Source organism: Anolis sagrei, chromosome 1, assembly GCF_037176765.1.
Source record: "Anolis sagrei isolate rAnoSag1 chromosome 1, rAnoSag1.mat, whole genome shotgun sequence".
Classification (NCBI taxonomy): domain Eukaryota; kingdom Metazoa; phylum Chordata; class Lepidosauria; order Squamata; family Dactyloidae; genus Anolis; species Anolis sagrei.
Genome location: NC_090021.1, coordinates 314055593 through 314082589, shown reverse-complemented (window position 1 = coordinate 314082589; position 26997 = coordinate 314055593). Strand labels below are relative to the sequence as shown.

Below are 26997 nucleotides of genomic sequence, written 5' to 3'. Positions count from 1 at the left end.
CAGATTGTATTTTAGCTTTCCATATTAATACAGACATTTATAAGCTCTGCTTGTCTATGTGAACAATGAAAGAGTAAACCTATATTAATTTTAAAAAGGATGTGTAATGAACTATTGATACCACACAACATTTTATTCTGAGTGGGACAAGCAGTCTACAGGTGAAAGATGAAATACACAATGGATTATACATATCCGCCTGTAATAAGTTTTTTCTTCCTTCACTATAGTTTAGAAACATACTTAAGCAACTGTGTTTTAATTTCGAATAAGACATTAAAAGCCATATAAATTTTTGTAAAGAAGAAAAATTCTGTGACCCATTCATTAAGGACGCAGTGAGTGAAAACCTCTTTTGAAGTTAACCTTCACTGGGATACAGCATTGCAGTTCCATTTTGCAAACCAATGAGCCAAAATGGTAGAACAGTAGAAAGAAACCACTATGCATTGTTTGAATATTATTGTCATTTTTTATTCACAATTATAAATTTTACCCTAATTCCAATGTTTCTATTCAATTTCAAAGCACAATTTTTGAAAGAAGTAAAATTTAAAAAGCCCCTTTACATTTGCTGATGAAAAATAAAGTGATTTTGTCTCTCTCTTCTCCAAAGCATCTCCTGAAATTCAGTGCCTGAAAAATCTTATTGCTTCCAACATTAGCTGGTACAATTTTGCTGGTACCAATTTAAACAGATTTTCTCCAAAACAATTGTTCCAGCAGTAACTGCCAAATTGCTCTCAGTATGACTGTATAATTGGCCACTATTTCTAACTGTGACTTGTTTCTATGGAAAATGATATTACTTTTTGCAACAGTATATCTAGGAATTGAATGTGTTGACAATATAATTGGAATTGACCCTCTACAATGTCCTGCCTTGACAAGCATTCATTTGTCCATTAATATAAGTGAAAGAGCAAAGGTTCATAGACAGTACATTTTTATAATATTGGAATGAGTAAGAATTGCATATGATATCCATGTACAAACTGATGTGTTCAATTTCACTTTCAGGATTTTGTGGAGAACTATAAACAAATCACATCCATTCCACACCCCCACATTAATTCCAATGCTCATGATTAACCTGAGAAGAAAATCAACATAGAAATGCCGATTTGCTTTCCCTATACTGAAGTGAGGACAATTAAAGTCTGAATTGATAGACGGTTCCTGATGGTTAGAGCTGTTCTCCAGTGGAATACGCTGCCTTGGAGAGTCTCCTTCTATGGAGGCTTTTAAACAGAGGCTGGATGGCCATCATGTTAGGGGTACTTTGGTGGTGTTTTCCTACATGGCAGACTGGGGTTGGACTAGGTGGCCCTTGGGGTATCTTCTAACACTATGATTCCATGGTTTTCATAAAAAATCCTGAAATATATGAAATCAGCTGCTGATGCCAGAACACAACATTTGTTTCAAAGAATTCAACCTTTGTCACTCGAGGACTAAATGTTCTGATAGGAATTATGTTAAAAATTTCTATTTCCTTAAGGCGTCAACTTAATGTAGAAACAGTTTTGATCTCGCATGTCCTGGCATTCTAATATGACATTTCAAAGCCTTTCATTCATTGTTGACTGCATTTTCAACATCACTAAAATTCAATTATCTCCAGTGTGCCTGTGCCACCATCTGATTAGCTGCTTATGGCAGAAAACTTATATTCAGCTAAACTCACATATATCGTTCTATTTGAAGCGATTCCAATAATTTCCAAGAAAAAACAAAGACAGAAAAACTATTTCCAGTATGAACAGTGAGATTCTGAAAGAAATGGATGCCTGCTCACATCAGATGTATGTTAAGCTAGCTTTACATGCTTTCCCAAAGGTTATTTAAAGTACTGTTGTAGCCTTGCAAGCATTGGATGAGCTTTCTGAGTGCTCAGAGGATGAGGAAGGGGATGATGGGTTGCAACCTGTAATTTCCGAGGAGTCTGTGGAAAACAGCAGGGGCCTGAAGGGAAATGTTTTGGAATCTCCAGCCCATTTCCAGGCAACAGGAGAAAGTAATATCAGTTCCCATGAAAATAAGCCAGAGTGGCCTTTGGAGGAGAATGTGGGAGACAAAGGTTTTTCCAGATCAAGTCGCTTTGAAATTAGGAGGCAGAATGCAAAACCAAGACAAACTCATTTTTCTCAGAGGCTTAGAGATAAGGAGAGAAAAAGCAGGTGTGTGCGAAGTGATGTCATGGGAGGGATTGAGGCCTTTTAAGTGGTTTTGGGGCTCTCAGGCCTTTAGTGGGAACAACACTGTAAAAAAGGGGAAACAACTCCTGGTTTCTAGTCCTAAGTTCCTGGTTCCTGTATTTCAAGATTCTTGGTTTGATTCCTGTTGATGACTTCATGTTCTTGGAGGTTTTGCCTTTCTTGTGTTACTTTTTTCATGTTTATGGATATAACTTTTGAACAATACCTTAAGTATTCATTTGCTTTGTGTTAACTCAAGTCTTTATGGATTGTCTTTTGATGCCAGCTGATGAACTTTTGATCTCGTTGGGAAATACATTTTGTATTTTTGCAGCTTCTTTTTTGACTTGCTGTTTTCCTTTTATATTTATTAATAAACTTTTACTTATTGGATTATCTGAAAATTGTGTGGTGTTGGGTGTTCCAGGGCTACAGTGCAACAAGTACCATATTTCTTTGATTCTCTAAAAATAGGGTAGAATCACATTTTTTCTGACAGCCTGTGAAACCAAGAGCTGGCAACCTCTGCGAGGTTGATGTCCCCCAAAAGGACAAAGTGGAGAGAGAATATAAGCCTCTTTGTCCTGGGAAATGCACACAAAAGTCCCATAGCTCACTGTGAGAATGACAAGGACCCATGGAGAGTTGGGTGGGGGGAAAGAGACCATTAGCCATTGGGGTAAGTATAGAGTGGATACGTGTTTTGGCAGTTCCACTGACACAAAGATGTATTTTTAGTGCCAACTCAAAAGCCTCCAAAAGAGGCTTTTGAGTTGGCCCCCAAAAGTGGAGGAGGAGGAGGAAGGGCCCCAGCCGAAACAGCTTGGCCAGTCCCCCACTATTTTGCCATCAGCCTCAGCTAGATGGTTCTTTATGTTTGCTAATTGCCCTATGCACACTTCTTCCTTCTGTTGCCTCTCCAACAGGCCCACAGATTTAATATAGACTCATATATGTTGGTGATACTGAAATCAATGGGTCTGACAATCAATGGTGTCTTAGAATTGAAGAAATGCAGGTATTTATGAAAATAATTATGAAGGCTTTAATGGCCGGAATCACTCAGTTCTTGTGGGTTTTTTCGGGCTATATGGCCATGTTCTAGAGCAGTGGTTCTCAACCTGTGGGTCCCCAGGTGTTTTGGCCTACAACTCCCAGAAATCCCAGCCAGTTTATCAGCTGTTAGGATTTCTGGGAGTTGAAGGCCAAAACATCTGGGGACCCACAGGTTGAGAACCACTGTTCTAGAGGCATTTCTCCTGACGTTTCGCTTGCATCTATGGCATCTATGGCAAGCTTCCTCAGAGGTGAGGTGACCTCACCTCTGAGGAAGCTTGCCACAGATGCAGGCAAAACGTCAGGAGAAATGCCTCTAGAACATGGCCATATAGCCCGAAAAAACCCACAAGAACAAAATAATTATGATCTGTGTTCTGTGTGTATACTGGAGTTGGTTTGTTTTTGTTTTGTTACTTTTAAACAGCTAATCATTTGTGTGTTATCTTTTATGTTATCATTTTCCTTTTCACTGGAAATTGCTTAGGGGTTGTGTACCAATTAAAGATGTTTCCTCTTTTAATACTGTATTATAGTACCGATACCCAGTATCCAAAAATATTTTCACAAAACTGTAAAGAATCAAACTATTACTGCAACTACATACACATGGAAAGTTTTTTAATATATCGATTTCCCTATACAGAAAACTTTAATATCCCTACTGTATAGTGTTAAGTGAACTCTACTATACACATATCACTGCAGGGATAGATTTAGAGACAGTCAACTGGAACTACTTGAAAATCAGACTTTCCTGGATTAACCCCACAATATAGCCGATTCCTGAAAGTTTTGAGAAAGTTTAATGATCTTCTGAAATAATAGCATGAGGCAAAAAGAATCTTAAATGGGACAGAGAAGAATGGGGAAATCTGAATGACTGTGTTCTGGATGTGCCTCATGCAAACATCTCTTAACCTAAACCATAGGTAATAACAGCATTATTTTTAAAAGCTTCACAGAAGTTAAGGAGCCATCATACTACAACTGTGACATTAAAATCCATAAGTGAAAAACAGACAAACAGACTTACATTCTTAACATCATTCTCATGATGGAAAATATATTCAAATAATGCCTGTTAGGAAAAGACAGACAAAAGCCATTTAATCAGTCAAGTAGCCCACATAAAAATCACAAACATCATTTACACAAATTGTTTGCTGCAGTAAAAAATTCACATGAACATTTGCCTATGGTTTTACCACAGCAGGAAAAAATTCTAAATGAGAAGAATTTTGAGCAGAAAGTGGTGCATACATTATTAGAGGAGAATAGAATTGCCTGTTTTCATTTTTTACAATCCTTTTTCATTTGCACGAAAAAGCAAAGACTAATTCAGCCACAACTTTTGTTGGAGTGGTGAAGGGGATACAACAAAAACGGGGCAGAAAGCCCATACTGGACTTTCCATATTGTCCACAATGGAGCAATGGTCATATTTGCATTTCTTTTTTGAAGACCAAGCCTTTTTCCTTGCCTATCCATAGCATCTCTACAAACCTGTGCCCTGGTTTTCAGGAAAAGCAAGCTTCTTCTTCATCATCACTCCCACCCCATTCAGTTGAGAAATACATCTCTTAAATCAAAAGCAGCTAGAAAGTAACTGTTCCTCAAACTGAAATATCTAAATAACTAAGAATCTGCTTTTATAAGGATAAAGAATTTCAGAAGATACAGGAACATTATATCAAGGAAACACGTACCTTTGCCAACTTTGGTTTTTCAGCATAATTATTTAAATTCAGTTTAGAAACATTTATAAAGGGACCATCAGGATTGGTAAGCATAGATGCCTGCAAGAGCAAAGAAACCAGAAAAGTGCTGACTGACATCTCTGAATGATCAAAAGAAAAATGACATTTTAAATGCTCTCTGAGATACCTCCAACACTAGTTTTGAATGACAATTCACCTTTTGTGACCTGACACCTGAAATTGTCAGAGTTTTGTCACTGAACTGCTCAAACTCCTGCTCTAGTCTATGAAGCTTGTGTTTTGTGGGTTTTTTTGGGGGTTTTTTTGGTTTTTTTTTTTTGCTTCTGGTCCATCAGAAAAAGGGGAGATTGTAATCAGCATACAATAATTTTCTAGAAGAAATAGGAAAGCCACTGTGTGTGACTGTGTCAAACAAGGTAGGCTCCTATTGAGGAAAGCTATTCTTTGTTGTTCCTTCATTTCTTCTGCCTTACTTTTTTGCAAGTTTACTTAAGACTACATCTTCACAATGCAACCTTATGCATGTCTACTTGCAAGTGGACAAAATATAAAACCAAGAACTGATAGATATTCCGTATTATTTATTTAAACATTTTATTTTGTATTATATTTTCTAATCTTCTAAAGATTTTTTAAAAATCCTTAATACGGCAAAGAGAAAAATAAATTAAAAAATAAAACTGATACAAAGCTCAACTTCTTGTTTGAAATTAATGTATACATATGCTCTTAAACATTCCAAGTTTTCAAACATTACAATGACAGGCATCTACTGTTTTATTCAATTCTAAGACATACCTTTTGCCCCATATAAACATCTCTAAAAATGGGATGCATCTTAGAATGGCAGTATGTATATATGTGTGTGTGTGTATATATATACACACACACACACACATATATATATACACACACACATGCGTCTTACAATAAACGGCATCTTTGAATCAAGAAATACAGTATCAACAGAACTTCCCATTTCTTTTTTTCCTGTTTCTTACCGTTCCAAGCCTCACATATCTTCCTGAAGCACTAGTCATTGGACGGGCTGTATGAGCTGTTCTTGGAGTCTTTATAGCCTGTTCGATCGTACCTGGTCTTCCACCCTGTGTGCTAGGCCTTACAAATCCTGTAAGGGGCCTCCCTGTCTGAGTCACTGGCCTGAAATGATCAACAAAAACGGAAAACATGCATCAAATGATATTCTCTACTGTTATAAACAAGTCAATACTACATATGGTAGTCTAGAGACATTACAAGAGGTATGTCTCCCATGGGTAAATCTGACTTTCATTTCATCTTACGTTGCAGCATTAGCAGTTCTGCATTTCAATGGAGTTTGCATGAAATTCTGGATCTCATTAAAGAGCTACTAACTGTAATATAACACTGCAAAAATGTTCTAAAATGTATGAAATGTAAATATTGTGCATCTAAAGTTTAATAAAGCATCTCCTTTATGTCACATTGTTCTTTATTTTATTTTACTTTCTTTATAGTTGTATGCTTGAATCTATATAATCTATCTTCTTTATCTATATAGCACTAACAGGTTATAGATTGCGTTTGATTTCCTCCCCTAAAATGTAATGAAGTATAAATATTTTAATTTAATTGCTTTAATAAATGTGTTGATTTTCATTCTAAATGGTAAGACCATTCCTTAATTCTAAAAATTGAGGCAGGAACTTGCAAAGTAATCCTTTTTTTACTTCTTCATTTTTTCCCCATTAGTTTTTGAAAACAAACAAACAAACAGGTTCTAGTATTTGGGGTTGCTCAAGACAAATTATTCTTCCCCGCAGCAGTTGAGGAAATTATGAGTGATTCTTTCCCCCAAACATTTCAAATTTGGCAGATGCCTGCAAGCTACATGCAGCCTAAAGACTGTTCGTTCCACATCCTGGAATTAAAAAAATAAAGCACAATGACCAGCTAATTTTATTAGGGAACTTAATACCTGACAGCCTGGCTGGGACCTCCACCCTGACCGGTTCCAGGGACTTTCAGTGAAGTACCAGGACCTATAAAAAGACATTATATCATTTTATGTTCTTATTACTCTTCACATTTTTCTCCTTTCATCTCAGGAAGGTTCCAGATGGTGGCACTTGAGGATAGCTGCTCCTCAAATATGGAGCTGTTGTGTGGTATTCCACAAGGTGCCATTCTATCCCTATTTTTTAAAATATTTACATGAAGCTGCTGAGAGAGATCATCTGTAGGCATGGGCAGGGTATTATCAGTATGATGACATCCAAATATATTTCTCCATGCCTTCAAAAACTGCTTCAACTAATGATAGTGTGTCTTCTCTGAATGACTGCCTGGAGGAGGTAATGGGCTGGATCAAGAAAAACAAACTGAAACTGGATGGAGGTGTGTCAACCAGTTCTGGATGAGGTTACACCCCACCCCCACCCCGAAAGACTGTGTTTGCAGTTTGGGAGAGCTCCTGCATCTATCTTTCAAATGTCAGCCCAGGTAAATGTGATGGTCAGGAGTGCATACTATCAGCTTCAGATGATACGCCAGCTGTGTCCCTTCCAAGACTTGGAGGACTTAAAGATGATAGTGCATGTGCTGGTAACCTCAAGGTTGGACTTCTGCAATGTGCTTTACATTGGGCTTATATTTGTACCAAGTTGCAGAAACTCCAGTCAGTTCAAAATATGGCTGTCAAATTGGTTACAGGAACATCTAGGGGTGTGCATATTACACCTATCCTAAAGTCACTCCACTGGCTGCCAATTCGTTTCTGGGTAAAGTTCAAGGTGTTGGTTTTGATCGCCTTCTCCTGTACATTCTCCTGTACATTCCACCCCACAAACTTAGGTCCTTTGGGGGGTGGTTACTCCAACCAGCCAGAACCCGACTGGCAACCATCACCCAGAGGACCTTTTCATTGGCCACCCCAAGACTGTGGAACGACCTGTCAGAAGAGCTTCAACAGTTAAGTGAGTTGTTGACATTTTAAAAACATCTAAAGACTTATCTCTTTTGGCAGGCCTACTCAGCCAGTTTTTAAGCATGAATTTTAAACAGATATTCTTTGTTTAATCTCTGTTTTGTGTATTTTAAAATGTATTTTATATAAATACATCTTAATATGTGTATTTGTGGAATTTTACAATATTTATGTGTTTTAATTATTCTGTGACACCTACCTCAAGCCATGAAGAGAGGCAGGTAAGGAATAATAATAATAATAATAATAATAATAATAATAATAATAATATACACAATCTACTGTTTTCGATATTTTTTCACAAACAGTAAGGCAATAATAATAATAATAATAATAATAATAATAATAATAGGTTTCAAAACAATTTAAACAGAAAAAAACACAGGAAGATAACATCAATTGATAATATCAATTTAGCTTCCTATTCTTGTAAAAGAAATAATGTCATGTTTTGGAAAAGGCAATATGAACTAGTGTGGTCCAACATGCTATATAACATCTGAACTTCACTTACGTGCAACTTGTGCAATTGCATTTTCATCAAGCATCATCTCAGCAATGCCTTCCTGATCGACATCTATTTCATCCACATAAACCATTTCTGTTAATGCCCGTACTTTCAAGCACCAGGCGGCCTGCATCATCCAAAACAGATCAATGATACTTATGAAACCTGAAGCATTCAACAGTAGCAAGAATAGCACACATCATGAGACTTCAATCATTTTTTTCAAATTGAACAAAAAGCAAATACTATGGAGGCAGATCAGCAAATTTGTCTCTCTGTGAAAAATAAATGGGACAGTAGACTTTTAAGCCTTCAGCAAATGTTGGCTGGATTCTACATTAACACTGGAGAATTAAGGGGGTTGCAAATAAGAAACGTATGCATAGCCAGGTCTCCTCATTTACCATGATTAGAGGCACAGAACCCCCATTAACTTGAAAAAATGTGAATAAAGACATTGCATTTTTAGAACCTTTTTAATCAAACCCATGTACAATCAAATCTGCCAAAAGTTAAAACCACAAATCTGGAGGGATGACTGTAATCACGTATGTGAGCAAAAAGGGCATTCTCTATATGTTGTTTCAGGCAAGAGAAGGCTGAGGTCTCAAAAGTCTCAGGAGGAAGTCTCTCTCTCTCTCTCTCTACTACGAGTAATATACAGGCAGCCCCCCAGTTATAAACATCCACCTTACAACTGATTCATAGTTAAGAGCAGGGATGAAACAACAGGAAGTGAGAGAAACCTACTCCTTGAAAGGGAAATTCACTCCTGAAAGAATTATTACGGGAAAAATGTGTCTCCACTGAAGCTTTCTCACCAAACCTTGTTTCCACAACAAGCCAAATTTTCAAACACCACAGGGTTTGCTATCCAAAGCTAAAATGCATATATTTTTGACTGGTGTTACACTTAAAAAATGAACTTGTTCTGCCTTACAAACATATTCAACTTAAAAACAAACCTACAGAACCTATCCTGTTTGTAACTTGGGGACTGCTTTTATAGACAGGCAATTTCAAAAATTCCAAATATATATGTTTGCTTTATTTTGAATTAATAATTTCATATCCATTAAATGCAATTCAGCAATCCATCTTTATATCTGACTTTTCTCACAGTTTATCTTCAAAAAATAAACACATTGTTAGTGTGTGTGTGGTATTCTTCTCTCACCTGACTTTTTAAAAGGTGCCCATGCCACCTTTTGGTTTCAATACTTTTTAAATAGCAGCTTCAAAGGAAGAGAGCTGTATGTAAAATGTGAAACTGAAAATTTAGGATTGTATCTTAAACACACATACTCACTAAATCCCAAACACATTCTTTTAAATGGTACAAATCCTGAGATTTTTTAATACATTTTCTACATCTCTGATAAAAACCCAAATCTGATAAATATAAATATATGTTGACTGTTGTATTGTGTGGCAGATTGATTTTTGTGATATTGTGAACCAAGACAAATTCACTGTGTTTATTAAAAACTTCAAAAATGATTGAAAAGCTATTTGGGAAGGATAACTGAGCTTTTCACGTAGGAATAATAAATAGCTTTTTCCTAATGGCTGAAAACTTGAGGTAAGGTTTTTGTCTCCACTTATTTTTCTGGTAACTTAATTTTTATCAAAAATGTAATGAGATTAGAGAAGTTGTTGTTGTTCATTCGTTCAGTCGTCTCCGACTCTTCGTGACCTCATGGACCAGCCCACGCCAGAGCTCCCTGTCGGCCGTTACCACCCTCAGCTCCCTCAAGGTCAGTCCAGTCACTTCAAGGATGCCATCCATCCATCTTGCCCTTGGTCGGCCCCTCTTCCTTTTGCCTTCCACTTTCCCCAGCATAATTGTCTTCTCTAGGCTTTCCTGTCTCCTCATGATGTGGCCAAAGTACTTCAACTTTGTCTCTAGTATCTTTCCCTCCAGTGAGCAGCCGGGCTTTATCTCCTGGAGGATGGACTGGTTGGATCTTCTCGCAGTCCACGGCACTCTCAGCACTTTCCTCCAACACCACAGCTCAAAAGCATCGATCTTCCTTCGCTCAGCCTTCCCTAAGGTCCAGCTCTCACATCCGTAGGTGACTACAGGGAATACCATGGCTTTGACTAGGCGGATCTTTGTTGCCAGTCTGATGTCTCTGCTCTTTACTATTTTATCGAGACTGGACATTGCTCTCCTCCCAAGAAGTAAGCGTCTTCTGATTTCCTGGCCACAGTCTGCATCTGCAGTAATCTTTGCACCTAGAAATACAAAGTCTGTCACGGCCTCCACGGTTTCTCCCTCTATTTTCCAGTTGTCTATCATTCTTGTTGCCATAATCTTGGTTTTTTTGACATTTAGCTGCAACCCGGCTTTTGCGCTTTCTTCTTTCACCTTGATTAGCTCCTCCTCGCTTTCGGCCATCAGAGTGGTGTCATCTGCATATCTGAGGTTGTTAATGTTTCTTCCAGCAATTTTCACCCCAGCTTTGCATTCATCCAGCCCCGCACATCGCATGATGTGTTCTGCATACACGTTAAAAAGGTTGGGTGAGAGGATGCAGCCTTGCCGTACGCCTTTCCCAATCTTGAACCAGTCTGTTGTTCCGTGGTCAGTTCTGACTGTTGCTACTTGGTCCTTATACAGATTCCTCAGGAGAGAGACAAGGTGGCTTGGGATGCCCATCTCACCAAGAACTTGCCACAATTTATTATGATCCACACAGTCAAAGGCTTTAGAATAGTCAATGAAGCAGAAGTAGATGTTTTTCTGAAACTCCCTGCATTTCTCCATTATCCAGCGGATGTTGGCAATCTGGTCTCTCGTTCCTCTGCCTTTTCTAAACCCAGCTTGAACATCTGGCAACTCTCGCTCCATGTATTGCTGGAGTCTTCCTTGCAGGATCTTGAGCATTACCTTACTGGCATGAGAAATAAGGGCCACTGTACGGAAGTTTGAGCAGTCTTTCGCATTTCCCTTTTTTGGTATGGGGATATAAGTTGATTTTTTCCAGTCTGATGGCCATTCCTGTGTTTTCCATATTTGCTGGCAAATGGCATGCATCACCTTGACAGCATCATCTTTTAAGATTTTAAACAGTTCAGCTGGGATCCCGTCGTCTCCTGCTGCCTTGTTGTTAGCAATGCTTCTTAAGGCCCATTCAACCTCACTCCTCAGGATGTCTGGTTCTAATTCATTCACCACACCGTCAAAACTATCCTCGATTTTATTATCCTTCCTATACAGATCTTCTGTATAGTCTCGCCACCTTCTCTTGATCTCTTCAGCTTCTGTTAGGTCCCTGCCATCTTTGTTTCTTATCATACCAATTTTTGCCTGAAATTTACCTCCAATGTTTCTAATTTTCTGGAAGAGGTCTCTTGTCCTTCCTATTCTGTTGTCTTCTTCCACTTCCATGCATTGCTTATTTAAAAATAGTTCCTTATCTCTTCTGGCTAACCTCTGGAATTGCGCATTTAACTGGGCATATCTCCCCTTATCCCTGTTTCCTTTTGCTTTCCTCCTTTCTTGGGCTACTTCCAGTGTCTCAGCAGACAACCACAACAACAACAACATTTTTCTGGTAACTTAATTTTTATCAAAAATGTAATGAGATTAGAGAAGTAAAGGAATAGATTTAGAATTGTAAAATGGACCTGTTGCACAAATTAGAGACCCCTTTTCAGACACAATATAGAACACTACATTGGAAACATTTAAAATCAAAACACTTAAAATTAAAATAAGTTTTTTTTAATTCTCCCATTTGTTTCTTCTTCATCATAATTTTGTTGTTGTTGTATGCCTTCAAATCATTTCTAAGCAACCCTAAGGTAACCCTATCATGGGGTTTTACTGGTAAGATTTATTCAGAGCGGGCTTTGCATTTGCCTTCCTCTGAGAATGAGTGTGACTTGCCTAAGGTCATTCAGTGGGTTTCCAAGGCTAAAAAGGTTTTGCCCTTGTTCTCTATAGCCATAGTTCAGCAATTAACCACAACACCTTGCTGTCTTGGTTATATCTTACAGTATTGCAAACCAAGCATTTCAAACATGTATCAAAGAAAGCCTTCTGGATTCAGAATTATGAGAACCCAATTAGAAAAGCAGTTTTCTAGTAATAGTCTGTCAAAATATATGATCACAACGGGCTCTTGGTATTTGGTTCCAGGACCTACAGATAGATCCCGAAATCTATGGATGTTCAATTCCCATTACATATGCAATGGCATCGTAAAAGTGTGTTCCTTATATAAAAGGGCAAAATCAAGATCTGCCTTTGGGATGTAAAGAATGGTTGAACCCAGGAATGCAGAATCTGTAGGTACAGAGGACCATCTATATTACTGAGGACAACCCAGCTGATTACAATTAAAATTAATCTGAACATTTTAATATAGGTCACTTCATGTAAATAATTATAGAAACTGCTTTTCCTGACCAAAGCATAAAAAAAACAAAGCATTATAGAAGAAAAGATCCCCAGCCCTTATAGAACAATAAAAAATGCTGTGAAGGGTCAGAAGCAAAAAGAAAGAAACAAGGAGTTCCCAAAATTTACCCCAGGTTACATTTCATTTTTCTTGTGGCCTGGCGGGAGATGGCAGTGCCAAAGCCCTCGTCCATACCATCTGGCTGGGATCAATAACACAGAACCACACCCTTCTCAGGCCATCTGTCTGCTGCTAGGATTAAGTGACCCAACTTAAAAATACTGCTCTAGTGGAGAGTCAAATGAAAGTTTTATCCAGTTTACATTCTGAGATTTGGGGGAGGGAATAAACATGAATTACATTTGGACTGGCATTACCGCCCCCAGTGTGATCCTTAACCTTTTAGTTACACCTGTTGTGATGTAATGCAACATACTTAGTCTCAGATACAAGTCAGTCAGTATTTTATTAAGATATCGAAATAATCTCTTATTCTTAAAACAAAGAATATGGATTAAATTAGTACATGAGGAATAAATACAATACAATGCCACATTCCTTTTCATTGGTTATGAAATAATCTATTCTGGGAATGAAAATTAAACTGATTATGGTTTCTTAGAAACAAAGATAAATAATACTGACCAAATATAGTACTTATAGATCGGAGTGCACAAGGTCCAGCCCTCCAGATGTTGCTAGACCCCAACTTCCACCTGTCCTAGTCAGTGTAGCCAATGATGTTCCAGTGCTGCAACATCTAAAGACCCCTACTTTACATAGTTGCAAATAAAATAGCATATATAACCTTACTAAAATGGTAAACACAACTATTACAGTGGGGATGAAAGCAAGTAGCTTGTCTGAGTATATATAGAGATGAGACTGAAAAGAGGAATATCCTGATTTGTAACCACTCTAGGAGATACTACAAGCTCTTGTGTGAATTTAAACCTTTTAATTGGAAAACATATTGAGAAGGCAATATCACTCCATCACTGTCTTAATACTTTGCCACTAATCATTTCCTTTTAAAACAAATGAAAAGTATATCAATAACAAAATCTAGTAGTAGGCAAAAGATGTGTTGAAAATCTCTTATCTGGAATTCAAATATCCAAAAAACTGTACTCAAAATTTGAAATTGTCCACATGAGTGGCTGAGATAGAGACACCTTTGTTTTCTGATACTTCAGTGCATTTATTTCATGAACACAATTATGAAAAATATTATACAAATTATCTCTAAACTATGTATATAAAGTATATGTGAAAATAGATGAATTTTGTGTTTAGACTTGGGTCCCACCTCCAAGATATATGATTATGTACATGTATACAAATACTGATATTACAAAACACAAAAAATCAAAGTACTTTTGGTCCAAACTTAAGGGATACTCAAGTCGTATTTTTAATGAAACATTGGAAATTAATTATTATTACCAGTATATGAATAATAAATGAAAATCATTATGAAACAATGTAACAATAGCAAATTCACTATTTTGTTTGGTGTACTGCAATTCTATACACACCAGCGTTAGCTCCCTGCCTTCAAAATGACATATGGAAGACAGAGAACAATAATCAGATTAGGCAACTAATCAGGATGATCAACGAAGACAGCAGCACAGAGGCACGTTCTTGCTAGGTCATGGTACTGCTATAAACACTGTAGCCAAAATGCATTTGCTGCAGATGATGAAAGGATTCCTGGCAGTAGTCGCCAGTTTAATCTCTGTCACCCTCTCACTGCTCCCCTCGCTTAAATATATTTTAGAATTATATACATGTATGTATAAATTCCAATATGTCCTGTTTGCTATTGTGTGTTAACACTGTAGCATTTTTATTATCAAATAATATTTTTCTTACAGCAAGTTATGATAGCCTGCTCATCTTTTTACTCAGAATAATCTTTTTGTAGATTACAACCATGAATGCACATACACAGCTTACTATGCTGAATATCATCTAATTCAGACATGCACATTGTAATTACTCTGGTATAGTGAGTGACTCCTGATTCCAGTAGGGATACTAACCAGCAGGCAAGCCTAATAGGTTGAACTACCCATTTACTATTGTTTGTGAGAAAATGAAAAGCCCTCTCCCTTTTTAAAAAGAACTGATTATACTTGCTGTATTGGAGGGCTTCAATACAAGAAAATATATAGAATTATCAAAAACAATACTTAACAAGAGTAAATGTATCTTTCTTTAGGGGAACTTCATTAAAGAATAAACTAAGATAGTCTGAGTATGGTTATCTTATGTATGGCTTAGTTTATTATTATTTGCACCAGCACTGCCACATTTAGACAAGACTATCAGTTGGTTGCAGGATTACACACTATATTCTCCAGTATATGAATATTTTGCTTTGTGCACACTTAGCAGTCAAATTTGGGTACCCTGCTCTTCTCACCCCAAAGGGGACTCAGAGCGGCCTCACAAAGGCAACAATTTGATGCCACATATATTGATTAAAAAAACAAATGCAGTAAAATCCAAAACAATTAAAACATCAAACGATAAAACATCAATTAAAATCTCATGATCCAAGTCATATTCCAGGGCCGATCCTAGTCGCCACTATGTTATTTCTAATCTCTTATTGCATTGCTTCAATTTACTGACCAAAAGCTTGGTCCCAAAGCCATGCTTTCAGTTTCTTCCTGAAGGTCAGGAGGGAGGGGGGCCATCAAACTTCACTGGGGAGTTCCATAGCTGAGGGGCCACCACTGAGAAGGCCCTGTTTCTCATTCCCACCAGTCACGCTTGCAAGGCGGATGGGTCTGTGAGAAGAGTCTCCCCCAATTATCTTAACCTCTGACGTATAAAAGAAGCAGCTATTGCTAGAGAACGCATTATTACTATATTTTATCAATTCTAAGATGACATTGGTTCTAGGATGCACACTAATTTTAGTAACACCAACAGGAAAAAAAAGCTTTATTTATATATGCATGTAAAAGGCATCTGCTTTGCTTTTTGAGATGTTCTCGGTGGTGGCCACCCATCTCTGGAAAACCCTCCCAAAAAGATTATTTATTTATTTATTTAAAACATTTATATTCCACCCTTCTAACCCCAAAGAGGACTCAGGTCGGAACACAACATGTATGGCAAACATTCATTCACTTCAAAAACAATTGTTTAAACCAGGGGTCCTCAAACTTTTTAAACAGAGGGCCAGGTCACAGTCCCTCAAAATGTTGGAGGGCCGGATTATAATTTGAAAAATCATGAATGAATTTCTATGTACACTGCACTTATCTTATTTGTAGTGCAAAATACCCATTTAAAAATAATACAATAATTAAAATTACTAACAATTTTAACAAATATAAAGTTATTAGTATTTCAGTGGGAAGTGTGGGGCTGCTTTTGGCTGATGAGATAGGATTGTTCTTGTTGGTGTGTGCTTTCAAGTAATTTCAGACTTCAGTTGATCCTGAGCAAGGGCCAGGTAAATGACCTTGGAAGGCCGTATCCGGCCCCCGGGCCTTAGTTTGAGGACCCCTGGTTTAAACCATCTCAGATCAGTCATACCAGATCTTGTGGTCGTGTTCTTGCTCTGTCCCAAAGGCTTGATCCCACAGTCAAGTTTTTACCATCTTTCTGAAGGATAGGAGGGAAGAGGCTGATCTAATCTCGCCAGAGTGGGAGTTCCATAGCCGAGGGGTGATCACTGAGAAGGCCCTCTCTCTCGTCCCTGCTAATCGCGCCTGTGATGGTTTAGCTCCCACCCTTCAATCCTTCCATCCCGACCTGAAAGCATGGATATTCAAACAGCCTTTTGACCTCAAGCAGGCTGAATGGGCTCATATGAAGTTGATGCTTGGCACTTTGTGAATTGATGGCAATTAGTTTTATCTACTGTTGTTTTAAAAATTGTATTATTTTGATCTTGGGCCACACAGCCCTATATCCCAGAATATCAAGGCAGAAAATCTCACATTATCTGAGTGTGGACTCAGATAACCCAGTTCAAAGCAGATATTGTGGGATTTTCTACTTTGATATTCTGGGATATAGGGCTGTGTGGAAGGGCCCCTTATGCTATATGTGTTGACAGGAGTACTTGTTATAATTTAATGTGATTTGTTTTATACTTATTTAGCATTTTTACCTGCTGTATGCTTACATATGCACCCTGTCTCTTCCTCTGCGCCTTTAGTGAGTAGGTACACAACCTCACACTATTGCTCCCCTCAATGTTTCTGTCACCGGAGTACACGTCCCCCCCTCGTGGGAAAGTTTGGTTTTTACAACCCCATTTTTATGAGCTCTCCTTTGCAAATAACCTGCTCCTCCTTTATCTCACCCTGAGTTTTTAACATTTTATCCTGCACATGCGGCCCGCCCATTGTCACTGTGATTGTGTTTATTGTAATTTTATATTGCTTAATGTATTCATATGTTTTTATGTAATTATGATGTTATTATTATTATTAACTTTATTTGTACCCCGCTAGAATCTCCCGAAGGACTCGATGTGGCTTACAAAGGCCAAGGCCTCAATAGAACAACAATATAACAAATATACATAAACCAAAAGCAAATCAAAACATTAAAGCAATAACAGTAAGCAGTAAAAACAGTACACCGTAACACAATAAAAACTAGGCCGGGCCAAATGTAATGGGTACATATTAAAAAGTGCTGAGTATGCTGAGTGAGATATAAGGGTTTTTGGATAAGTGCAATGTGCGGACAATCTTAATCTCTAATAAAGTGCTTCTGGGACGTGTTGCTGGAGTTTCCTATTCTGGAAAGGCACACCGGAATAGCCAGGTCTTCAAGCTCTTCCTAAAGACTGCCAACGTAGGGGCTTGTCTGATGTCCTTGGGGAGGGTGTTCCAGAGTCGGGGGGCTACCACAGAGAAGGCCCTGTCCCTCGTCCCCACCAACCGTGCTTGCGACGCAGGTGGGATCGTGAGCAGGGTCTCTCCGGATGAACAAAGGGAACGTGCGGGTTCATAAACGGAGATGTGGTCACGCAGGTAGGCAGGTCCCAAACCGTTTAGGGCTTTGCAGGTGAGCACCTGCACCTTGAATTGGGACCGGAAAATATTGTTGCTTGCTGCTTGTGTTTTTGGTTTTATTTTGTTGTAATCTGTTGTTTGGGCTTGGCCTCATGTAAGCCGTCCCGAGTCCCCATTGGGGAGATGATGGCGAGGTATAAATAAAGTTTATTATTATTATAAGTTTATTAACATGAGGAAGAACTTCCTGACTGTGAGAGCCGTCCAGCAGTGGAACTCTCTGTCCCGGAGTGTGGTGGAGACTCCTTCTTTGGAAGCTTTTAAACAGAGGCTGGATGGCCATCTGTCAGGGGTGATTTGAATGCAATATTCCTGCTTCTTGGCAGCGGGTTGGACTGGATGGCCCATGAGGTCTCTTCCAACTCTATGATTCTATGAAAAGTGGCTCACAACACTAAAAAAGATTGAAGACGGGGGAGGCCAGGGGACAGTTTCATCTTGTCTCCTGCATATCCCATCAGTTGGAGACCCCTCCCTAAGGACAAACCGCTGCTCTGAGCTAGAGTGAAGTCAGGGGAGGCCAGGGGACAGTTCCATCTTGTCTCCTGTGCTATGCTAATTTATAATAATATAATATATTGTATATACATATAATATTTATAATATTATAATGTAATACAGTATAATATTAATAATGACAATATGTATTATATATTTTTATTACTTGTTTTCTGCTTCCCTGGACACTAGGACGCAGAACAATGGCTTCAAACTACAAGAAAGTAGATTCCATCTTAACATGAGGATGAACTTCCTGACTGTGAGAGCCATTCAGCAGTGGAACTCTCTGCTATGGAGTGTGGTGGAGGCTCCTTCTTTGGAAGATTTTAAACAGAGGCTGGATGGCCATCTGTCAGGGGTGATTTGAATGCAATATTCCTGCTTCTTGGCAGCAGGTTGGACTGGATGGCCCATGAGGTCTCTTCCAACTCTATGATTCTAATTGTATAATACAATATAGTGATGTATAGTGATGATATTGTACTGTGCTCATTGTTTTATTTATTTATTTATTTATTTATTTGGAGTGCTTTTACCCCGCCCTTCTCAACCCCCTAGGGGGGACTCAGGGCGGCTTACAAAAGGCACAATTCGATGCCTAACAATTACAACATACAATACACTATACAATACACAAAATTTACCATATAATATCACAGTTATAACTAATTAAAGCTGGGGTGAAAATTGCTGGAAGAAACATTAACAACCTCAGATAAGCAGATGACACGACTCTGATGGCCGAAAGCGAGGAGGAGCTGAGGAGCCTTCTAATCAAGGTGAAAGAAGAAAGCGCAAAAGCCGGGTTGCAGCTAAACGTCAAAAAAACCAAGATTATGGCAACAAGAATGATTGACAACTGGAAAATAGAGGGAGAAACCGTGGAGGCCGTGACAGACTTTGTATTTCTAGGTGCAAAGATTACTGCAGATGCAGACTGTGGCCAGGAAATCAGAAGACGCTTACTTCTTGGGAGGAGAGCAATGTCCAATCTCGATAAAATAGTAAAGAGTAGAGACATCAGACTGGCAACAAAGATCCGCCTAGTCAAAGCCATGGTATTCCCTGTAGTAACCTACGGATGTGAGAGCTGGACCTTAGGGAAGGCTGAGCGAAGGAAGATCGATGCTTTTGAGCTGTGGTGTTGGAGGAAGGTTCTGAGAGTGCCTTGGACTGCGAGAAGATCCAACCAGTCCATCCTCCAGGAAATAAAACCTGACTGCTCACTGGAGGGAAAGATACTAGAGACAAAGTTGAAGTACTTTGGCCACATCATGAGGAGACAGGAAAGTCTAGAGAAGACAATTATGCTGGGGAAAGTGGAAGGCAAAAGGAAGAGGGGCCGACCAAGGGCAAGATGGATGGATGGCATCCTTGAAGTGACTGGACTGACCTTGAGGGAACTGGGGGTGGTAACGGCCGACAGGGAGCTCTGGCGTGGGCTGGTCCATGAGGTCACGAAGAGTCGGAGACGACTGAACGAATGAACAACAACATAACTAATTAAAACCATCAGACAGTATACTAGCAGCAATAAAACATCTTGTGGTCAGTGTTCACCAAATCCAAGTCCGTAAGCCATTTAGCATCGTCATTGTCCTTTCCTACTCTGGTCATTATTGGTTGTCTTTGTCCATCTGCCAGCTTACCCGAACGCTTGGTCCCACATCCAAGTTTTTAGCTTCTTCCTGAAGGAGAGGAGGGATGTTGATGTCCTAATTTCCCCGGGGAGTGAATTCCACAGGCGAGGGGCCACCACCGAGAAGGCCCTGTCCCTCGTCCCCACCAGTCTCGCTTGTGATAAAGGTGGGGCCGAGAGCAGCCCCCCCCCCCCCCAGCAGACCTTAAACTCCGAGGTTGGACGTAGAAGGAGATACATTCGGACAGGTACACTGGGCCGGAGCCGTATGTATATATATATATAACTTGTAAGCCGCTCTGAATCCCCTTCGGGGTGAGAAGGGCAGCATATCAATGTCACAAATAAATAAATAAAACAGTACAAATTAACATTCATAACCTACAACATCTAAACATTAAAACAGAAGTAAACACAGGAGTGTGAAAAAAAGTGTGCTCAAAATCACCTAAAACCATTGAAACACTAAAAACATGACGGAGTGGTTTGGATATAGGACAGGAATGGGCTAACTTGGGCCCTCCAGGTGTTTTGGACTTCAACTCCCACAATTTCTAACAGCCTACTACAGCTCCCAGAAGTCCCCAGCCTGCATTCGCTGGGGGCTTCTGGGAGCTGTAGTAGGCTGTTAGAAATTGTGGGAGTTGAAGTCCAAAACACCTGGAGGGCCCAAGTTGGCCCACGCCTAACGTAGATGCCCCCTGCGACACTATATCGCGATAGGCCTGCAAATCCGGCCTATCTGTGACGCCCCTGGACTCCCTTCTTCCAAGGGATGACGATTTACCTGGTCGCTGGGCTCTTTTTCCAGCAACTGAGAGCAAAGGTCCGAGCACTGCTGGAACTTCCTCCGCCTGAAGTAGCTCAGGGCGTGGAGCAGCGGGTCCATTTCCAGCCCCATAGCTGGAGCCACACAAACACACAATAACAAGAAGCCACACGCCGCCGCCCTCCCGACTAGGCCCGGCGTCCTCAACTTTCCTTTGCCCGGCAACGCTCTGGCGGGGTCCTCAGCGCAAAATAGGCGTCTAAGCCGCTGCCTGAGGGGAAAAGCGCGACTCGGGAGATGATGATCCGAGTTGATTCCTCCCGCCTTCCCTCGCGCCTCTTGTCGGCTGACCTCAGAAGGCCCTCTCTATTCTGCTGAAAGGCTTTCTTTGCGGGGTTCATATCCTGTTTCTTTTCCTTTGGCCCCTTCCACACAGCCAAAGGAATATCTGCCTTGATATTTTGGGTTGTATGACTGTGTGGAAGGGCCCTGGGTTATCTGAGTTCACCTTATCTGCTTTGAACTAAGTCATATGACACTTTGGCCACAAAATGAGAAGAAAGGAAAGCTTAGAGAAGACAGTTGTGATGGGAAGGAAGATGGATGGATAGTATCCATGAAGTGACTGGCTTGACCTTGAAGGAGCTGGGGGTGGTGACGGCCAACGGGGAAAATGGAAGGAAAAAGGAAGAGGGGCCGACCAAGGGCAAGAAGGATGGATGGCATCCTTGAAGTGACTGGCTTGACCTTGAAGGAGCTGGGGGTGGTGACAGCCGATGGGGAAAATGGAAGGAAAAAGGAAGAGGGGCCGACCAAGGGCAAATGGATGGATGGTATCCTTGAAGTGACTGGATTGACCTTGAAGGAGCTGGGGGTGGTGACGGCCAACAGGGAAAATGGAAGGAAAAAGGAAGAGGGACCGACCAAGGGCAAGATGGATGGATGGCATCCTTGAAGTGACTGGATTGACCTTGAAGGAGCTGGGGGTGGTGGTTGCCGACAGGGAGCTCTGGTGTGGGCTGAGGTCACAAAAAGTCGGAAGCGACTGAACGAATGAACAACAACATATGGCAGTGAATGCAAGGCTGGAGTAAAAATTGCTGGAAGAAATATTAACAACCTTAGATATGCAGATGATACGACTTTGATGGTCGAAAGCGAGGCAGAGCTGAGGAGCCTTCTAACCAAGGTGAAAGAAGAAAGTGCAAAAGCTGGGTTGCAGTTCAACATCAAAAAACAAGATTATGGAAACCAGACTGATTGATAACTGGCAAATAGAGGGAGAAAATGTGGAGGCTGTGACAGACTTTGTATTTCTACGCACAAAGATTATTGCAGATGGAGACTGCAGCCAGGAAATCAGGAGATGCTTACTTCTTGGGAGGAGAGCAATGACCAATCTCAATAAAACAGTGAAGAGTAGAGACATCACACTGGCAACGAAGATCCGCATAGTAAAAGCAATGGTATTCCCTGAAGTAACCTACTGATGTGAGAGCTGGATCTTAGGGAAGGCTGAGCGAAGGAAGATAGATGCTTTTGAACTGTGGTGTTGGAGAAAAGTTCAGAGAATGCTTTGAACCGTGAGAAGATCCAACCAGTCCATACTTCAGGAGATGAAGCCCAACTGCTCATTGGAGGGAAGGATATTAGAGGCCAAGATGAAGTACTCTGGCCACATCATGAGAAGACAGGAAAGCTTAGAGAAGAGAAGGATGCTGGGGGAAATGGAAGGAAAAAGGAAGAGAGGACAACCAAGGGCAAGATGGATGGATGGTATCCTTGAAGTGACTGGCTTGACCTTGAAGGAGCTGGGGGGAGGGAGGGAGGGGTAACGGCCGACGGAGCTCTGGTGTGGACTGGTCCATGAGATCATGAAGAATCGGAAGCGACTGGACGAATGAACAACAACAAAATATGGCAGTGTGGACTCAGATAACCCAGGGCCCTTCCACATAGCCATATAACCCAGAATATCAAGGCAGAAAATCCCACAATATCTGCTTTGAACTGGGTTATCTGAGTCAACACTGCCATATAATCCAGTTTAATGTGAATTTTATACAGCTATGTGGAAGGGGCCCCAGATAGGCCCAATATCCCAGGATTTGATCTCAGGTTTTCTGCATTAAACTGGATTATATGTATCCCTGCTGCCAGATAATCTGGGATAAAAAATCAGATCCTGTCTATAGTGCCTGTCTTTGTGTGTGTGTGTCAGGAGGGACTTGCGAAACTGCGAGTTGCTTCTGGTGTGAGAGAATTGGCTGTTTGCAAGGACGTTGCTCAGGGGACGTCCAGATGTTTTGATGTTTTACCATCCTTGTGGGTGGCTTCTCTCATGTCCCCGCTGAAAGAGGGAGCTCATCTGTGCTCTCCCCAGATTTGAATTTCTGACCTGCCCGTCTTCAGTCCTGCCAGCATAAGGGTTTAACTCACTGCGCTACTGGGTGCTCCTAGGACCTGTCTGTAAGGGTCCTAAACTAGTTCCCAGGATTCCACAGAATTGAGCCAAAGCCATTAAAAATGGTGTCAGACTGCATTAATTCTGTAGTGTAGACACACCTGTAGAGTTATTTTAAGAGATGGATGCAGGAGGAAAATGCAGTCCGCTGGACCGGCCACGGTGTCTGAATGCCTGATCACCATCTCCCAAAGCAGTTTCTCTACTCTGAACTCAAGAATGGAAAAAGGAATGTTGGAGGATAGGAAAAGAGATTTAAAGATGGGTTCAAAGCCAACCTTAAAAACTTGGAAGTCCTGGCCCTTGAGCGCTCTACCTGTAGGCCAGCTGTGACCAGCAGTGCTGTAGAATTTGAAGAGGCACGAATGGAGGGTGAAAGAGAGAAATGTGCCAAGAAGTAGGCGCGTCAAGCCAACCCCAACTGGGATTGCCTTCTACCTGGAAACCGATGCCCTTACTGCGGGAGAACATGCAGGTCAAGAATAGGGCTCCACAGTCACCTACGTACCCAATGCCAGGACACCAAACTTGGAGGACAATCTTACTCAGACAATGAGGGATCGCCTAAGTCAGCCAGTTCTTTTGGTTGAGAGGGTACATTATTTTAAGTTATTCACAACTTCGGCTTTGTGTGGTGGAAAGTTTTGAATTAGATGTAGAGAAATTCAGGCTCAAAATGTCTACCGAGAGATATTGGGTACAGCTCCACTGCAGTTTGACACTTTAATTGCCATGGATCAATGCTATGGTTTCACACTGCTGTGTTGTAATTTTACATAGTCTTAAGTGTTTCCTGCCAAAGATTGCTGGTGTTGCTCCAAACTACAGCTCCATAGCAGTTAATGTGATGCCGAACTATTTATGCTACAGTGTAGATGTACTCATTGTGTAACTTAACCCACACAGTCACTAACTCTCATCCTGGAAAAGATTTGCAAATAAACTTTGACCTTTTCAAGTTTCCTGCCATTCCAAATAAAGCTTTAAATCAGACTGTAATCTTCACCAATCTTCTGTAATGTCTGTAATGTTAATCAATGTTCTGGCTCTGCATAAGATGTTGTCTGATGTTACTACGTATTTAGTCAATCTTGAACCCCTTGGAAGAAAAATTGAGTGTATGAGTCTTAATAATAGGGAGATCTGTAAGGTTTCATTATTTTTAAACAGGCATTCCAAGACAGCCTGCCAAAAGCAATCAAAAGTCCATGCTACACAAATGAATTATTTTTCCAATTTTTATTTTCATTTTTACTTATTTAAATATTTGTGTGCCGAGCTTTCTGTTCCAATAATGAGATTGTCAGAACTACATTATCCAAAATTCAAACTTTCCGTGTTTGCATACTACTTGGTTTCTTCCACTTATTATTTTTCTCCTTGCTTACCTGACTCAGCAACAATTCACTTTGATCCACTTTTGCTCTCAAAACATACATTTTTACTGTAATACAAGCCTCATCATACATATACATTTTATTAATCGTAATATCTTATTACTAGTTTCTATCATCTATAATTTTCATCTAAAACTTACCCCACCTGCATAAAAGGAAGTGAATCTCCACTGTCCCCTTTAACATTGATTATATATATTTTAGAATAATACATTTTAAAGATATTTTTAGTAAGCATTTCCTCTTTATTCAGAACTAGACTATATATGTTCTCGTAATGCTTTTGTTTTTCCAAGTTTAACACCACTTCAACTGCTGTAGCTTTTTTTTCATGTCAGAAGTGACTTGAGAAACTGCAAGTCACTTCTGGTGTGAGAGAATTGGCCATTTGCAAGGACATTGCCCAGGGAATACCCAGATGTTTTATCCTATGGGAGGCTTCTCTCATGTCCCTGCATGGGAAGCTCGAGCTGACAAACGGGAGCTCACCCCATCTCACAGATTCAAACCGCCAACCTTCAGGTCAGCAGTTCAGGCAGCACAAGGGTTTAACTCATTGAACCATCACAGCTTGCTGTAGCTCAAAGATATGGAATCATAAGAATTGTGGTTTTTCAAAGTCTTCTCTGCAGAGTGCTGGTGCATCCTCGAACTACAACTCTCAGGATTTTATTACATTGCACAATGGCAGTTAAAGGGGTCCAAACTGCAGTACTTCTGCAAAGTGGATGCACCCTTAGTAACATTTAATTGATGATATTATACCCTTTTTGGTGTTCCAGTCACAATGGGTTTTGCCCAAGGTATGTTCCCAGTAGATTGTGCCCTCTGTCTATAATCCTTTAGTATTGCACACTGGATGAGCTCCAGAGTCTGGAGGATGGTTTATATGTTGGTTTCTCAGAATAGTTGTCTGCAAAAGTTGTTGCACAGCAGTGTTCATACACACACACACACATGCACCAATTAACTTTTCAACCCCGAAAAATATTGTAGCTTTCACAATCTATCAGTCTACATACTGTTATACAGAAATATCTATAAAAAAAAATTCCCCTGAAACCATACAATTTTATCCATGCAAACTCATGTAGGTTTATGTCACTGTGGATCGCAATGTGATGAGGCAGCCGGTTCAGCAGTTGTTTTTTTTTAAAAAAGAACCCAGAATTTGAAAGATTTCTATATTTAGTTCTGTTGTCAGTTCAAAATGTTGGAGGTGAGAGATGGAAATCATATTTTCTCTGAATGAACATTAATAGGGAAGTCAATGTAATTTAATATGACTACCTTTAAAGGCAGGATAAATTGATGGTGTTCTATATAAAACATCTGTTTCAACTATTTAGATTATTGTCACATGCCTTCATCACTTCTGACTAATGGCAAACTTACCATGGGTTTCTTGGCAATATTTGTTCAGGGAGGGTTTGTCCTTGGCTCCCTGTGGAGCTGAGGGAATGCGACCTTCCCAAGGTCACCTGGGAAGTTTCTGTGGCTGAGCAGGAATTTGAACCATGGTCTCCTAATGTCCTAGTCAAATGCTGAAACTATTACATAGTCCTGGCTGTTGGATATATATATTATCTCTTTTCATAAACAATAGTTATATAAGATGGAAAAGTCTATGAAGGCTGAGTGCATTTGTCAGTTTTTTTTTCTCACCTGGTAACTAGGAGTGTAGTTTTGAGTGGGGGGAAATGACAAATATTGGATGGCTGATAATAATAGCAGATGGCCAGAATACTAAAATTAAGAATTGTTTACAATTCATGAGTCATTTTCCCGTGATTTGCAGAACACTGGAAATAGAAGTTGGGTCGGTAATGGACTGGATAAGAGTGAACAAAGTGAGGCTTAATCCAGATAATGCAGAGGTACCCCTGGTTAGTGAAAAGACAGAGAACAGGGGTTCAACCTGTGCTGGATGTGGCTAAGTCTTTCCTGAAAAGACAGAGAACAGGGGTTCAACCTGTGCTGGATGTGGCTAAGTCTTTCCTGAATTCTCAGATTCATGGCTTGCGTGCACGCTTACACTCCCATTCCTGAGCCCAGATCTCCGTGTTTCAGGGCTGACCAGGAGTGCATTTGCATAGTTAAACCTATGGGGATGTGTTCTGAAACATCAGTGAGCACAAAATATTGTAGCAAGGTCCTCACAATAGCTAGTTGCAAGAGACTATAGTTATAGGGAACACATAATTTGCTTGTTCTCAGCAATTGCACTTGCTAGCACTGTCCAAGGTGCTGGTTATGACCTAAAAAGCTCTATACAACTTGAGTCCAGAATATCTGCACATATAACCTGTTTGA

General features: G+C 40.1%; 1 protein-coding gene across 1 annotated transcript in view; it reads right to left on the bottom strand.

The window, feature by feature from the left end:
• Positions 1 to 21106, bottom strand: part of TTC8 (tetratricopeptide repeat domain 8) — a 41312-nt gene extending 20206 nt beyond the window's left edge. The window contains exons 1-6 of the mRNA XM_060756910.2: positions 20842 to 21106; positions 8458 to 8578; positions 6936 to 6999; positions 5977 to 6136; positions 4964 to 5053; positions 4291 to 4335 (exon numbers count right to left, since the gene is read on the bottom strand). Coding sequence (XP_060612893.2) covers positions 4291 to 4335; positions 4964 to 5053; positions 5977 to 6136; positions 6936 to 6999; positions 8458 to 8578; positions 20842 to 20955 — 594 coding nt within the window. The 5' untranslated portion in view covers positions 20956 to 21106. The remainder of the gene's footprint in view (positions 1 to 4290; positions 4336 to 4963; positions 5054 to 5976; positions 6137 to 6935; positions 7000 to 8457; positions 8579 to 20841) is intronic.
• Positions 21107 to 26997: the final 5891 nt, after the last annotated feature.